Below are 17,359 nucleotides of genomic sequence, written 5' to 3'. Positions count from 1 at the left end.
TGCTGTCAGGAAACCGAATATCATTTTTTTCTTATCATATTCCTTATAACACAGTGGAAGAGATCTGTGAAATTGTCCCCTTGCAGAAAGGCTGTGATAAGTGTAAGAGGCTACTTAATGGTGAAAGATAAAAATTTAAAAGCTAATTAATTGATGCTGCCAAAGCAGAAAATCGCTAATTGCAATGGCTGAGCAATAACCAGACTTTCAAATGGACAGTTTATAGTTACAAAATTTGTAGACCATAACCACTTTCCAAATACAAGTGCAGCAAGTGTTTAGAAGATTATAGAAAAGTGACAATGCCAGCAAAAATTACAAGATACCTCCCCTGCCAAGTTATTCAGTCGTGTACAACTACTGCTCCTTCACACATAGTAACAATTCATTATGCTATGTATTTCATCTTCACATCATTTTTAATACTGGAGGTGTAAATTGTGTAAATAATTTTAGAGAGTTCTAATTTGTTTTATGCATTTTTTTTGCTGCGAATTTGACTCCATTAAAGTGCGTTATCACAATGTTGACTCTGTGGATAAGAATTGTATTTGTATATAAAAACATTGAAACCTCCTCAAAAAACGAAGAAATTTCCTTTTTGTACATCTGCATTTGTGAAGGATGAAAGTTCTCAAGATCTTGACTCTTACTACATATGTAGTGGTGACCTGTCACAGTTTGTGATCAATCTTGTTAAAAGACTTAGGTTATTCATCATGGTATTTCAGATAACTGCAGTTATATAGCTGGGTGCCCACAATTAGCAACCACAGTGATATATGTTTTTGCATTTCACGTTTTGACCAATTTCTTTATGAATCTGGTTCATCTACTCACAACTGCTATACTCATGCAACTATTGTTACTATACCTGAGTGTTTGTGCTTGCAAAAATGTGTATATTATTATTGCCTATTTTATAGTATTAATATAAGGTGGCCTATCACGTGTTCTGCCATGTTTTTATGTTTCCCAAATAAATCCCCCTTAAAAATGTAAATAAATGTCTTTAAAATATTTTTTAATTATTTTGTTCCCCAGAATTATATTTTTGAGATTTTGATCTTTTAGGATTATGATTTTAGGGATTTTAGACTTTAGGGATTTTGATGTTTCAGAGTTTCAGCATTCAGGATTTGGTCTTTTAGGATTGTGTGTCTCAGGATTATGGCCCGCACCCCTAACAAAGAGGGGAAACCTGAGATGTTTTTCCTTGGGACTGATAAGAGATAAGCCTTGATTGATATTGAACATATGTAGGGATTGAATGGTGCTTTTCATAAATCGCTGCCATTTTTCAGTGGGAAAGTTAATATGAAACATTTATTTTACTGAGAAAAATTATTTTTTCTTTTTAGAAAATAGAAAAATAGGGTACAAGTGCAGTTTTGTCACATGGATATATTGTACAGTGGTAAAGTCTGAGCTTTTAGTGTAACCATCACCCAGTGTACATTGTACTCATTAAGTGATTTCTCATGTGTCACCCCCCTCCTACCTCCCATTCTTCTGAGACTCCAGTCTATTATTCCACACTCCATGTCTATGTGCACATATTATTTAGCTCCCACTTATAAGTGAAAAATGTGGCTTTTGAATTTCTGTTTCTGACTTATTTAACTTAAAACAATGGTCTCCAGTTTCACCCATGTGGCCACAAAAGACATGATTTCATTCTTTTTTATGGCTGAATAGTATTCCGTTGTGTGTGTGTGTGTGTATTACAAATACAACAGAATACTATTGTATTTCATTACAATAGTATGCATATATTTATATAAATACAAACTAGCGTGTGACTAGTGTGTAACAAGTATGTATACATATTTATATAAATATATATGCATACTATTGTATTGGAATACAATAGTGTTCCATTTTATATATGTAAATATGTGCACACAATGAAATTGTATGTGTGTGTATGTATGTATATAAACAGATATTTAATAATATATAATTATACACATACACACACAACAGTTTCTTTATGCAGTCATCCATTGTTGGACACAGGTTGATTTCGTATCTCTGCTATTGTGAATAGTGCTCTGATACACACACAAGTGCAGGTTTCTTTTTGATATAATTTCTTTTCTTTGGGGTATATACCCAGTAGTAGAATTGCTGTATCAAATGGTAGTTCTCTTTTTAGTTCTTTGCAAAATCTCCATACTGTTTTCCATAGAGGCGGTACTAATTTTCCCACCAACAGTGTGTAAGTATTCCGTTTTCTCCGCATCCTCGTCAACATCTGTTATTTTTTGTCTTTTTAGTAATAGCTATTCTGACTGGAGTAAGATGGTATCTCATTGTGGTTTTAATTTGCATTTCTCTGATGATCAGTGATGTTGAGCCATTTCTATGTCTTCTTTTGAAAATTGTCTATTCATGTCTTTTGCCCACTTTTTAATGGAGTTATTTGTTGTTTTTGTTGTTTGAATTCCTTGTAGATTCTGAATGTAAGTTTTTTGTCAGATGCACACTTTGCAAATATTTTACTGAAAAGAGTTCTTTGTGGATTATTTTTCAAAGTTGTCAGATATACCTACTGAAGTGATAATTTAATTGGAAAGTCTAACCCTCATGAGAGCTGAGTGCTCTGTTTCTTAAAATGTGGTTCCAAGCCCACCTCTATCATAATCAGCTTGGGAATTAACATTGCAGATTCCCTAGGGACTTACTCTAGGCTGATTAAGTCAGATTTTCTGGGAGTATGACTCAGGTGTTTGTATGTATGCTTGTATAGATGTATGTATTTATTTATTTTGAGATGGAGTTTCACTCTTGTTGCCCAGGCTGGCGTCCAATGGCGCAATCTCGGCTCACAGCAACCTCCGCCTCCCGGGTTCAAGCGATTCTCCTGCCTCAGCCTCCCGAGTAGCTGGGATTACAGGCACCTGCCACCACACCCGGCTAATTTTTGTATTTTTAGTAGAGATGGGGTTTCTCCATGTTGGTCAGGCTGATCTCTAACTCTCGACCTCAGTTGATCCGCCCACTTCGGACTCCCAAAGTGCTGAGATTACAGGCGTGAGCCACTGTGCCCGGCCAGGCATTTGTATTTTTAAGGTACACTGCAGCTTGAGAATCACTCTTCTACTGAGCTGGTAGAAACAAGAATTTCTATCATATTTTAGTCAAGTAATTTACATTCTTTGACTGAAATGGATTTGATGTTTTTTTTTAACTTTAAGGAGTACAGATGTAGCTCAAGTTAAGTAAACATAATACAATATAGACAAACTCCCAGATGAGATTTTAAGTTAAGATGACTGATATTTAAACATATATGCCCGAACTTAGAAGGATAAATAATCTTGTTCCTTTCAATGCAGTCACTTAAAGGACCTCCAGGTGTGGTTTCTCTCCAAGGCCTTAAAGGGTTCTACCCATATATTAGTGGGCAATTCCAATGACCTTTTTTTGATATTTCCTTTCAGAGTTTTTCAGAACCTGGTTGATCAAACCCCCATACCAATTTGATTACTTTTTTCTCCTCCTCCTTCTTCTTTTTAAACACAATGATATTATTTATTATGTTTATCGCTGTTATCACAAGTCCTGGCTTGGAAAAACCTGTGTTTCTTAAAAATCATATGTACTCTTAAAAAATAAACAAGCATTGAGGATATTAAAAAACATTAAAAATTCCAAGACAGGAGTTCAGAGCATATTTGAAGCAATGAAGTAAATGTCATTGTAGCTCTTTAAGGTGTTTACTCGGAAGAAGATGACATAAATTCTGTGATATATATTTCAAAATCGGTAGATATAGGTATACTTCTTAGATATGTAATTCATAAATCTTTAGGGATATCAGTATCTTACACTCAGCACTTGTCACACACTAGTTTGTATGCTGTGCCTGGTTCTAAAAGACATTATTTAGTAATAGAAATAAAGGATCTCTTCATTTAACCCCTTTATTGGTCCCTATGAGATGCAAGATGTTTTGTTAAATAATCGGCTGATTATTAAGACCTAACTGGTAAATGCAGCAGATAGGGCACACTTTCCTGTACTCCAAGGAGTTCTGACTCTACTAAGAAGCTTAGAGTACTTTAGGAAGGGAATTATCTTTATCCAAATGAAGGTCATTTCCCTTACTGTTAGGGTCAAGGTGGGGGTGGGGGAGATGTCCCCACTCACTTTCTTTCAGAACTCTTTTCTGACTTGGTTTTGGGTGCTGCTAGCTGCTAGCAGCTGTCCCCAACTAATTCTGCATACCCTGAAACTTTGGGGATATTGGATTCTAAAGTCAATATTTAAGACATAGAACTATCATTAGTGCAGTTTTTTTTGGGGGGGGGAATGTGGAATATAATAATAATTTCCAATGTTTTCATGTAAAAATGCATCCCAACTTTCTAAGAGTACACAACAGTAAGATTGAGGCCTGCCTGGTTACAATAGACGTGTTAGAATTGTAATGTTTATTTTTGGGTAAGTCCACATTGGTGACCTGATTAATAGGCTGAAATAGTTTGGAAAGATAAAAATATCTCCAGTAACAGAACATTTAAATTTTCATTTCTCTAAATGCCAGGAAATTACAAATTAAATTGTGACATGAGGAAATGGAGGCTGACAATAAAGAAACATCTCCTAATAGTGTATAGATCTAAAGCATCCTTCAGGAATTAATTCTTGGTCTATTTGAGTTGGTATATATGTGATATAGCTGAGGGCGAGAGGATCAGCTTCTGTGATTCTGTTCAGGTCTCTGAATACAAAATGTTTATACACCCGTAACCACTCACACTTATTGTTAGGAAATCAATTTGATTTGGATAATTTTTTAAGAATTAATAAAACTAATCACATTTCTTTCCAGATATATACAAGACAGAGTTATTTAAACAATAAGGTGGATTTGTAGAGAATCTGTTTTGTCTGTGAGTTATTTAAAACAATGCAGTTTTTTCATTCAGCAATATAGGTTTGCTTAATCTTGAGCCCAAAATGGACAGCCTCCTTTGGGAATATGTCTGGTTTCTAGCTGTAAAGACAACATGACTTTTTAAACTCTCTTGGGTCACTGAGGGAATAGTTGACTAGGTGTGTGAAGTAAGATTCTAAATCCTACATTTAGCAAGTAAAAGATGATGGAATTTATAAGTTAAACATATTAAAGTGTTTATGTAGTAATTATTAAAATTGATTACTAAAATTAAATAGTTTAATATTAATTCTTGAGAACATAAATTCTTATAATTACTTACCAGGGGCCTAAAAGACTATAGAGTTGAGCTTTTAGTTTAGCAAGTTTCTCTGAAAATCAGTTTTTTAAAAATATGATTGTTCAAATGTTAAGTGTTAGAAATGAGGTTAAAGAATAAAAAGTTGGCCAGGCGCTGTGGCTCACCCCTGTAATCCCAGCACTTTGGGAGGCCGAGGCGGGCGGATCACGAGGTCAGGAGATCGAGACCATCCTGGCCAACATGGTGAAACCCCGGCTCTACTAAAAATACAAAAATTAGCTGGATGTGGTGGCACATGCCTGTAATCTTAGCTACTCTGGAGGCTGAGGCAGGAGAATCACTTGAACCGGGGAGTCGGAGGTTGCAGTGAGCTGGGATCGCGCCATTGCACTCCAGCCTGGTGACAGAGAGAGACTCCATCTCAAAAAAAAAAAAAAAAAAAAAAAAAGAATAAGAAGTTATTTAGAGCACAAATACAAAAAGTGACTTAATAGTTGATGTTATTTTTAAATTTTATTAGTTTCTCTGAAAGAATATGCCTATTTTGCTGAAACTTGTGACCACTTTATTCTTCATTTTCCTTTTGTAGGAGTTATTACAACAGCAACATTGACCCATGATTGTGTCTTTATGAAAATTGGGGTATTTTATTTATTTATTTATTTAGGCATGAAAGTCCTTAAAATGTATAACACTGAAGAAAATCAACATATAGGAACATTAAGATATAGATACTGAATAATGAAGTCTTTTCATTTCAGATATGATCATAAGTCCATGCATTTTATAGGTTGATCAGTGAAAGGAAGGCCAAGATAGCTAGGTTTTTAGTAACACTGGTTAAGAGCCCATAACACAGAAGGTGTAAATTGGGTCACTTAACTGTTAACAGCATTGCAGTGACTTCACAATCTGATACTCAAAAGTAGTATTGGTTAAAATAATAGAAGGGTTAAAGAGTTATTTTCTATCTATGTTTCATTTGCCTTGTAATCCCATTTTCTTGTTACAACAGATATGCATACATGTTTTATGTATTACAAATGAAGTACTTATATATATTAAGGTCAGCAAAAACATGCTAGGTTCAGATGTGTTTCTGCATACTCTTGGAAACAGTAACTGTGATTTCATCCATTACTATTTCAAACAAGTTTATGACTGGATGTAATTCCTACAGGTATAGATTTTTAAAGTGCAGCTTACACTTTAAGAACTCATTGGAGACATTTGCGTGGATTTTCATTCTACTCTGATTTAAAGGTTTTAGGCAAATTTGAAAAATTTCAAAATTGCTTTATTTTTCAGTGAAAATTTGTTTATACAAAGAGTAATATAGGGCTTTTTTGCTATAGAATTTTATCAATTACTCATCCCATATTGTTTAGTACTTAGTATCTTATGCATATTAAGTAATTTTATCGATTACTCATCACATATAATTTAGTACTTAATATCTTATGCATATTATCTTATGCATATTAAGTACTAAATAATATGGGATGAGTAATTGATAAAATTGTGCAGGGTTGGGAAACTCTTGCTTCCTGAAAGTTTATGGCTCTGAAGACTTACCCTCACATTCAGTTTCCACATTATTCAGTCTTGGTTCTACATTTCACCCATAAAATTTTCTGGAAAAATATCCACTCATATCAGTAAAATAGTTGTCTACTTATATTCTTTTCAGAGGAATTATAAATGCAGAAACCTCATAAGCAATGTGACGTTGAAAACAGTGAAATAACAGTATTATAGGGAATAAATCATAGTATGTTTGAGTACTAAAAAGAAAGAAAATTGTTTCCATGTGCTCTAAAGGAATTTGAATTTAGTTTCCAGAATTTGGATTTCAATAAAGTACTTTTGAACTTTTTCTATTACTATAATCTTAGTAACATTATCCTCATCAGGTTTGATTTGATTTTAATAGCAAAATACATTTCTATATGCTTATCAAATAATTCTACTATTAAAATACTGCTATGTATACAATATTAAACATATCATTACCATAGTTGATACGTGATAGAATTAGTCCAGTCTTCAGATCTTCATTAAATAATGTTATTAAAACTCCCTGCATTCCATGGGGGAACCACAGTGTGTCTGGTGTAAAACCTTTTGGATAGTCTTTGTGTCTAGTTTGAATTGCTTTTGTTCATAAAATTCTGCCATGTAGAGTTATTTCTGAATATCTCATCAGTTGAGATAAACCACAAGTACCTGAAGCGAAATGGATGTCTGCGTAATCTCAAGAAATCTTCAGGTTCAGAAATATGCGTTCACTGAAGAGCAAAATCAGTTAATCTTTAAAATAAAATGTAATGAACCAATAAAAGAACCACAGTTCAGATGGCTGACATCATACTAAATGTCTTCCAGAAAACAGAGATTTTCTCATAGTGTGTTTTTTGGATGAATTTTTCCCTTATAGAATATACAAAGACTCAATTGATTGAGAACTCAAAGCAATTGGTGGCTCTGATATGGGTTTATTGCCTCTATTAGATTAGAAGTAAGACTATAAATGACAGATGGTATCTTCTAGCCTGCTTTCTAATTAGAAAACAAGTAATACATATAGGTTTTCCATCTCATTATTGAGCACAGATACAAATAAAAATGACTTATTTTTCAGAAAATTATAATAGCATAGAGATAAAAATGTACAACTATTTTTATTTTAACATGGATTTCTGTTTAGTAGGATGACAAAAGAAGTTGATTTTTCAGAAGTTAAATTGGCACTTTGTAATTTTATATTGTCATATAGAAGGTGATCTCAAGAATAAACTAAAATTATAGCTATAATTTGGCCACCAGAAAGTAATAGCTTTTTCTTTCAGGCATTAGTCAACAAAGTCATAGGAGGCTGCTTGTGCTAGGATGTATAATTTCCTGTTAAGTTTATGGAAAATAATAGACAGGAATTATTGAAAATAAGGGCGTGGCTCTAGGAGAGGTTAAAACAAAAGTAACAGAACTCATGCCCAGCTTTATGTTTCTTTTGTGGGGGGTGACACAGAGAGTGGGAGTGTGGCAGGCAGGGTGGGATTGAGGAGGGTGAGAACCAGAGGAAGAAGCAAGGAACATAGGGTAGAGACTAAGAGTAAAAACTGATCATTAAAAGAATTATTTGTTCTCAGTCTTTCTTTGTACCTTAAAAAAAAAACTCATTCTCTGTGTGACTATTGGTAGAAACTGCCTCAGAATACCAGGTCCTGAGAAGCAAGAAACAGTCTGAATCAGTGGAGGGTACACTGGACTAGAAACCTGGTCATGTGTAAAGTCAGTGTCTTCCACAGCCTCAATTTTATCACCTGTAAAATAATGAGTTTATAGATCATCTGCACAGTTCCTTCTAGTTTTATTTTATTGTGATTTGGTAGTTTAATAAATCAAGCCTTCCAGACTGACTGACTTGCTTTTATGCTTGCAGAATTCCAAGTGAGGATCATAGACAACCTTCCCAGGGAAAGTTTGTACTAACTCATTAATATAAATTTAAATGGGTTTGCTCTGACTCCTAGAAATTTAAAGGTGGCTGATCAGATTCTCCCTATAACTAGTTTGACATCACTGAAACCTCTCATTACACATTTCAAGTCCAGAAAACAGAAGTTTTGTGAGCCATCAAGAGCCTTGTGGAGGTATTCTAACTATGAACCTATTTTGGCGCAGATTTTATAAAGGAGAAAGAATTATCACTTTAATTCTAATGCAAATCTATTTTAGATTTGAGTTCAGTATAATCTCATTAGATAAAAAACTCCCATGAGAATGGCAGCTGAAGATTTGGTTACAGGGCTTACATATTCAGGGACATGTGATGTGTTCAAAGGGTGAATTTTATGTTTTTTGAAGTGAAGAGGATAAAAATTAGTGATATATAATATTAGATGCAAACCATTAAGTGTTCAAAAGCAGTTCATTGGGTAAGAATATTTACCCAACATATTCCTAAAGTTAGGAGACTCGTGGTTTCTGGCATGAAAGCTGAGAGAGTACATACTGTAGTATTTGAACAAGGACATGGCAGAGTGACAAATTATATCAAAATCTGAGATGGGTGGAGGCACATCTAAACAGAGGCTGGATTGTCCTGGGTTTGGATAGAGTTTAAAACTTTCATGGGGCTTCTCTTTTTAAGCTGCCATGGAGAGTAAGTGTAGTTCAAAAGCCAAAAAAAAAAAAAAAAAAAAAAAAAACCCAAAAAAACCAGCAATTGATTCTGCAGAATTTTAGTATTTAGTAACACTTTCCATTAATGGTACATTAATAAGTCATGTCTCCTAATGTACAAAGTATTGTGAAGCTTCCAAATTGTATCTTGTCAAACATAACAAACCATATTACAGGATTCATCTGAAAGGTGAGTGTTCATTTTCACCATTACTGGCAACTGAGAAATGATTTTACTATATGACTTATAGTACTGTCAGTAATGTCTATAAGTGAGCCAACTTCAGGAAAAACACATATCTCCATTAAAAAGACATGAATATAGAATAGTGCATAAAGGTGTAGGCTCTGGAGCCAGATCGCCACAGCACAAACCTGGCTCCACTACTTACTAGCTATGGGAATACAGACAGATTACATATGACTTGTATATACAGTCAGCCTCCATTTCTGTGGGTTTAGTATCCTTGGTTTCGACCAACTGTGATCTGAAAATACTCAGGGAGGAGAAAAGAATGGTTGTGTCTATACTGAACATGTACAAACTTTTTCCTGTTGTTATCGACTAAACTCAACAGTATAACAACTACTTACATAGCATTTGCATTGTATTAGGTATTATAAGTAATACCTAATGTGTGTAGTTTATATGCAAAATACTACACCATTTAATATAAGGGACTCAAACATGATCCACAAAGGACTCCGTGGATTATGGTATCCTCGGGAGGTCGTGGAACCAATCCCCCACACTTACTGAGAAATGATTATAACTAGATATCTGGCTTGTCAGCGCCTACCTGTAACCAAGGTGAAATACTAGAGACACATTGCATTATACATTTCAAAGCTTCAGTGTTCCACCTGCTAAATTATTAATAGGTTATTAATTGTATTTCTCTTACAGTTATTTAGACTTAAAAGACTTATCTATAAAAGAGTTTATAAATATGTCTAACACATAATGTTTAAAAATAATAGCTGTTAGATTATTACAATTATTGTCTGTTTTGTATTTCAAATATATTAATGGTTCGATGGCCAAAGGAATAAACAGGATTTGCTTTAAAATATGGTCAAAACAAAAGAATTAAATATTAACTATAAATTAAATATAAAATACCCCCAGTAAAATTAATAGAATTATAAAAGTAACAAATTGCATATCTGCCATCTGAAAAGTTGCATTTTGGCATCTGAGATAAAATATTAGCTCATTGGTAAGAGATTGAACTTTAGTGTCAGATTTGTCTATTTCTTAAGTTGTTAGGCATCCCAAAGATAGTATTTGTTAGGCAAACTTGCATTAAAAATTAAGAAAAGAGAGATTAAATACTAAACTAAGAAAAATAATTAGGTTTTTAAAAAGAGTAATGTAACCTGTTGCTCTAAGAATTTCCTTTTTAAAATTCCTATTGCATCTTTCATTTATTCATTGTTCTACAACCAGCTTTGGTTGAATATTACAGGAAATGTTTTAGTTAAGCAAAGTTTGTCTTTCTACAATCTTCCACTGTGGTTTTTGAGACCCTTCCCTTAATATACCCTGCTTTTATTGTGCCCAGTTGTAATAATTTTCTAGGGCTGTTGTAATAAAGTATCATAAACTGTGGCTTAAAACAATAGAAATTTATTCTCTCCCAATTCTTGAGACTCAGAAATCAAGATGTTGGCAGGGCCATGCTCCCTCTGAAGCCTCTAGAGGAGGGCCCTTCCTTGCCTCTTACAGTTTATGATAGTACCAGGCATTTCTTGGCTTGTGGCAGAAGAGCTCCAATCTCTGCCTGTCTTCACATGGCTGTCCTCCTTTTGTGTGTGTCTGAGTCTCTTTTCTTTTTATAAGGATGACAGCCATACTGGATTAGGACCTACTCTAATCCAGGATGACATCATATTAATTTGATTATATCTACAAAGACCATTTCCAAATAAGGTCATATACACAGGTATTGTGGGTTAGAACTTGAGCATATCTCTTTGAAGAAACACAATTCAACCCATAAGCATTTTTACCATGGCAGCCCACTGAGTTTCTTCTTTAACTGCCCCCCCCCCTTCCTTCCTTCCGTCCTTCCTTCCTTCCTTCCTTCCTTCCTTTTTTTCCTTCCTTCCTTCCTATCCATCCATTACATAAAATGAACATCTGCTGTGTGCCCGACATTTTCCTAGGCAGTAGGAACACCGGATAGAGTGACACAAAGTTCCTGATCTCATGCACTTATATTCTAAGTCAATAGACAAGTGACATTAAACATATAGAACATCTTTGAGAATAATTTTTACAAAGATCAATAAAACAAGGAAAGAGGATCAAGAGATATGAGGGCAGAGGGGGATGGCATGTGGGTGAGAGGTACATTTCAGACTGGATGGTCAGTGCCAGCTAGCTGCCCTGCTACACATACCTATCTGAACCCAATGTGCTGACTCACACATGTAACGTATTAAAAAGGTCTTTCTATAAATAATTTATTAAGTCAGAGGAGGGGTGCTAATATAGATTTGATTTTAGAATGTAGAAAAGATCGCTTTGAGGAGGGTCTCATGCTGTATTCATCCTCCCAATATGTGCTAAGTGCTTACTGGGTGACGGGAGCTGTGTTAGGTCAGAGGATGCAATGGTGAGCAAGAAAAGGTGGCCTCTGCCCTCATGGGACTTTCTCTGAAATCCTGATACAATGTGGAAGGCATTCTTAGGTAACAAAGAACTAGCAGCTGATTGGTATATGGGGAGGAGTTAATTCAGATTTGACTTTACTTACATCTTTCCTCCTGATCTCAAGGCAAAATAACAATATAGTCTAATTAGTTGTTTTAAAGACATATTCTACATACTTATATCTTACTGACTAAAGGTCAGTTATCAAAATTATAGGGAGGTGAGAAAAGTTTTAGTGTAAGTGTTGATGGCTGACCTCCAAATAAACTATATTGTTTTCTTTGGATTTAATATGTTCTAGGATTATTTTTACAGAAATATTATGGTGGAAAATATTGTTGTGAACTACATAGCCCAGATGTGAGTCATGAAAGCTGGTATAAACCAGATTTTATTTGATGATTTGTTTATTGACTTTTAGAATAGAGAATAAAAAGAAATTGTGTACTTTCATTTAAGAAAACAAATCTTCATTTTGTGAAGGACAAATCAAAGTTTGCTAAGTAGCTCACCTAAAAAATGACCTAACTTGTTACCCTGATTTCCTGTAGACTGTGTGTATCTGCCAGCTATTGTTTTACTAGGATGAGTGAATCTCTGCCAAAGGATTTAAAAGCTCTTCTAGAACTAGAAAATTCCTTAGTGTACAGAAATAAGATTTGCTGAGATAAATGTTCATCAAAAGGCAATGCATCAAGCTAAGGGAAAAATCTCCAGACACACAGGCAGATTGTACATTTAGGCTTTCTTCTATGTCATGTTAAAAATTATGAAATGAATCTGCTGCTAGTCTGAGCACCAGACTAAACCAGAATGAAACCTGTCAAGCTCTGTCTCGTTAGCGCTATGCCAGCCATGGTGAGATCAAAGGGTAACCATGGCTTTCACAGAGCACTTCCTCAGGTCCTTTTGGCATCTTTTTGGCATCTTTGACTCAGACTAACATCACCAGTTCTGATCTCTTCTGCTTTCTGGAAGCACAGGGTAGATGGTTCCTTACTTCCCTTTTGTTGTATGTTTCATCTTGCATTGATACTTTTTTCTCCACTTGGCCCCTGTCCAACACGTAACTTGTTTTACAGATTATATATATGTATATATATTTATATATCTCCAAATGGGGACGTTCATAGTACTGTTGCAGGAAAATAAAAAATGTATATTTAAATAATTTTAAAGCGACTATTAGTGTTTCTAACAAAGTTGGTAATCTAGGACTTTTCTCAGTGTTACTGGTTACTAGTGTTACTAGTGTTTCTTAGTGTTACTGTACATAAACAATGTAGATTGACTTGGTGACTACTCCCAGTTTCCCATAGACCATGTATATAAAATAGTAATTATAAAGTTAAGGTATAACACTGTCTATATGGCCTCTAGATGTTTTTGGTTCACTACAGTGGAGCCTCATTTTAATGCTATTGTATGAAACATCCTAATTGATTTTATGAAGTTTTCAATATGTTTTTCTGTTACTTTTTTTTAATTTGTTTGATTTTCAATATGTTTTTCTGTTACTTTTTTTAAATTTGTTTGAGGTTAAATTGGTCAAAATGGACCATTTATGAGGCTGAGGACACAGATTAGGCCCTATGAGTCTGAAGTTTTATTCCCTTTCATAATCACGTATCATACTGTCTTTAAAGCCCAGATCATTAATCTTACCAATAGATGTCATTGGCTACAGGGAGAAATCAGGCAAACGGCTGAGGGTGGGTTGAGGCTAATCTATGATGACTATGGGGGACTCAACCTTCTGATGTGTGACAGTAGGGTCACATTCAGAGATGAAGGTGATCATGTCAGGGGCACTATTTTTACTATCTACGTGATAGCATGTCACGTCATAGCTTAGATCTGTTGCATTACTCACCATAAAATATGATGGTAGATTCTCATGTTAGGTGAAGCTCATTATTTAATTTACTGGAGAAAGGCAATATTAAACTTACAATTTGGACAGCTAAGGTTAGGACATTGCATTGTATAATAAGCCACCCTAAAACTTGATGATTTCTAATAACAATAATCATTAATTTGTTTACAAACCTGCAATTTGGATAGGATTTGACTTCGTTTCATGTGGCGTCAACTGGGATAGCTCAACTGGGGCTGCAGGATCCATTTCTAAGATGACTCACTTACATGGCTGGTAAGTTGGTGCTGTTAACTGGGAGATTAAATGGGCTGTTGACCAGGCTTCTCAGTTCCTCCCCACATGGTCCTCCCCATTGGGATGTTTGGGCTCCCTCAACAGCGTGCAGCTGGTTTCCAAGAACAAGTATCACGAAAAGACAGAAAGTGAAAGCTGCCAGCATCCTAAGGCCCAGACACTGGTTCAGCATCTCTTGTGCCATATCCTGTTGGTCAATTAATAGTCGCAGAGCCCACTAAGATTTAAGGAGAGGTAACATGGATCTCATCTTTTAATGGGAGGAGTGTTGCATACTTTGCAGCTGTCTGTAATCTACCACATATGTTTCTTATGATTAGTATTATCTCAGTAAAAATATAGATACTCAGGCACTTCTGTCATCTTAGATTAGATTCTGCTAGTCATATTCCAAAACAATAGAAGCAAGTCAATAGATACCATGATTTAATAATTAGTATTCTAGAAATTCATTCTAGCTTTTTTAGTCTTTTTCTGTTTTTAAGCACATACTGATGCATGAATCCCTTGTAGTACACTTGAAGTCATCCCCATGTCTGGACAGAAACAGGACACCCTGTCAGTGGTCTCCAAATATTATAGGTTATACATCTTTATTATTACGTATGAAAAGCAAATATTTCTCCTATATATGTGGTGAAGAACAAGTAGGGACCTATGTCACTAATTCTTATACTCTCTTACTGTCTTCTGCAGCAGAAGACAGATAATTCCTTGCCTTCATTCCTGTTACTGAAATTTTTTGAGCATGTACCATACATGTACCAGAGTACTGCTATTGTATTTACTCTATACAACAATTAGAAATTTTAAAAGCAAAAGATAAAAAATTTCAGAACTTGTAATTTTATCCTCATATACATCTCATTTTAGGGAACTCATGGGTACTACTTTTCCCCCTTCCTTGGCTTTCCACTTTCCTCCACAGTCATTTGTGGTAGATAGTCTATAAACAGTTGATTCTCTTCTGACATGGGCATACTGTCTTCATATCATGAAATGGAGTTTAATTTCCCTCTCCTTTAATCTGGACTTGCCTTGGTTTCTTAACCAATAAAGTGTGGCAGAAGTGATGTCATGCACTAACTTCTATAAAGGCATTCAGCCTCCCAATAGGACTTTTAGAATGCTTGCTCTTGGAGGGCTCCCTTTTGGAACTCAGCCTCTATATCGTAACAATGCCAAGCCACATAGAGAGTCTATGTGTAGGTGGTTTGGTTGTCAGGTCAGCTGAACACTTAGCTGATAGCTAGCATTAGCTGCTGGCCAGGTGCATGAGCCATCTTAGATGTCCAGCCCAGGTAAGGCTTCAAATGACTGAAATCTTAGCCATCATCTGTAACCATATCAGAGAACTACCAGATGAGGCCACACAACCATAGGATAATAATAAATTATTCCTTTAAGTCACTAAGTTTATAGGTGGTTTGCTATGAGCAATGGATAACCAGATCATCATTCCTCTGCATTCTGTGTAATTGGTCTTCCAATTCTTTTTTTTTTTTTTTTTTTTTTTTGAGACGGAGTCTCGCTCTGTCGCCCAGGCTGGAGTGCAGTGGCGCGATCTCGGCTCACTGCAAGCTCCGCCTCCCGGGTTCACGCCATTCTCCTGCCTCAGCCTCCCGAGTAGCTGGGATTACAGGCGCCCACCACCACGCCCGGCTAATTTTTGTATTTTTAGTAGAGACAGGGTTTCACCGTGTTAGCCAGGATGGTCTCGATCTCCTGACCTCGTGATCCACCCGCCTCGGCCTCCCAAAGTGCTGGGATTGTCTTCCAATTCTTAATGCCCTTCTGTGAGTCATGACTAGAGAATTATTTAAAATATTACAATAACATATTGTTTTATAGATGAGGAAACTGAGACTCAGAGTTAGTTACTCCAAGGGCAATCAGGAAATAAAGGGCCTGGAATTCAAAATACAAGTCTTATGACTGTGAAAGCCCACATTCTTTCTCCTGCTATAGCATTCTTCAGGTCGAGGCATTGTGAAATAATATTACACATTGGTCAACATGGTTGCCTGGAATTCTGAACAGACCATAGCAGGTGGAAGCTCCAGTTGGATCTTTGGGTTCCTTAGGGTTTGGAAAGAGGTTAAACAGTTAAACAAACAACCAGATTAGAAACGTATTTGGCAGGGTCAAAGAATCTCCAGCAATGGAATGTCTCTAAAATCCTTCATAGGCATCCTGCTAATGAAAGAGCTTTTCTTTCTCTTAACATCTTTAATTTTTTTTTTATTTTTTAAGTTTTTTTTCTGAATATCTTCCAGGTTCATAGAATGGGATGCCCACTGATGACAATGCCAGGTAATTTAAGTAAGAACGTCTTGCTCCCCATACCTCTTCTCCCTATCACTCCCCATCTCTTAATGCTCAGAATGAACATTAAGGAACATTAAGGAACATTAAGGAAGGCTCAGAGTGAACAGCTAGCAAACAGGATAGGAGATGATCAGAAAGGAAAAGTGTCTCTCTTGCCCTTCCTAACTGGGAGGCTTTAAAAAATACTTTTTGTATTTTTAATTGTTTCTTATATATATATAGATATAGTTTCATATATATACATATATATTGTTTCATATATATATACATACACACACACAACATATATATGTATTTAAAAATATTTTCTTTTTTCTTTTCAACTTTTAGGTTCATATGCAATGCAGGTTTGTTACATTGGTAGATGGTGTGTCACAGGGGATTTGGTGTACAGATAATTTTGTCACCTAGATAATGAGCATAGTACCCGATAGGTAGTTTTTCAGTTCTCATCCACCCTCCTCTCACCGTTCACTCTCAAGTAGGCCCCAGTGTCTGTGGTTCCCTTCTTTGTGCCCATGTGTGCTCAATGTTTAGCTCCCACTTATAATTGAGAACATGCGGTATTTGGTTTTCTGTTCCTGTGTTAACTCGCTTAGGATAATGGCCTCCAGCACCATCCGTGTTGCTGCAAAGGGAATAATTTTATTCTTTTTTATGGCTGTGTAGGATTCCATGCTGTATATATACCACATTTGCTTTATCTATTCCCAGGTGGGAGGCTTTATCCAGGAACAGGGGAAACAGCTGGAACATGGAGTGATGTTGGCATCACTTAATTATCGCAGGAGACTCACTTTCTAGGGG

At 35.6% G+C, this 17,359-nt stretch overlaps 1 protein-coding gene across 6 annotated transcripts in view; it reads left to right on the top strand.

Annotated features, from left to right (window-relative positions):
- Nucleotides 1-17,359, top strand: part of COL25A1 (collagen type XXV alpha 1 chain) — a 496,864-nt gene that overhangs the window by 76,050 nt on the left and 403,455 nt on the right. For 2 of the 6 annotated variants that reach the window (XM_054683265.2, XM_054683266.2), the window contains exons 1-2: nt 15,425-15,525; nt 16,501-16,537. The exons of the other annotated variants lie outside the window; for them this stretch is intronic. In XM_054683265.2, coding sequence (XP_054539240.1) covers nt 15,499-15,525; nt 16,501-16,537 — 64 coding nt within the window. In that variant the 5' untranslated portion in view covers nt 15,425-15,498. Of the gene's footprint in view, nt 1-15,424; nt 15,526-16,500; nt 16,538-17,359 lie in introns of those variants that run through there. 6 annotated transcript variants of the gene reach the window in all.

Source organism: Pan troglodytes, chromosome 3, assembly GCF_028858775.2.
Source record: "Pan troglodytes isolate AG18354 chromosome 3, NHGRI_mPanTro3-v2.0_pri, whole genome shotgun sequence".
Lineage (NCBI taxonomy): Eukaryota > Metazoa > Chordata > Mammalia > Primates > Hominidae > Pan > Pan troglodytes.
The sequence above is the reverse complement of the archived record's forward strand: the minus strand, read 5'-3'. Positions and strand labels throughout refer to the sequence as shown.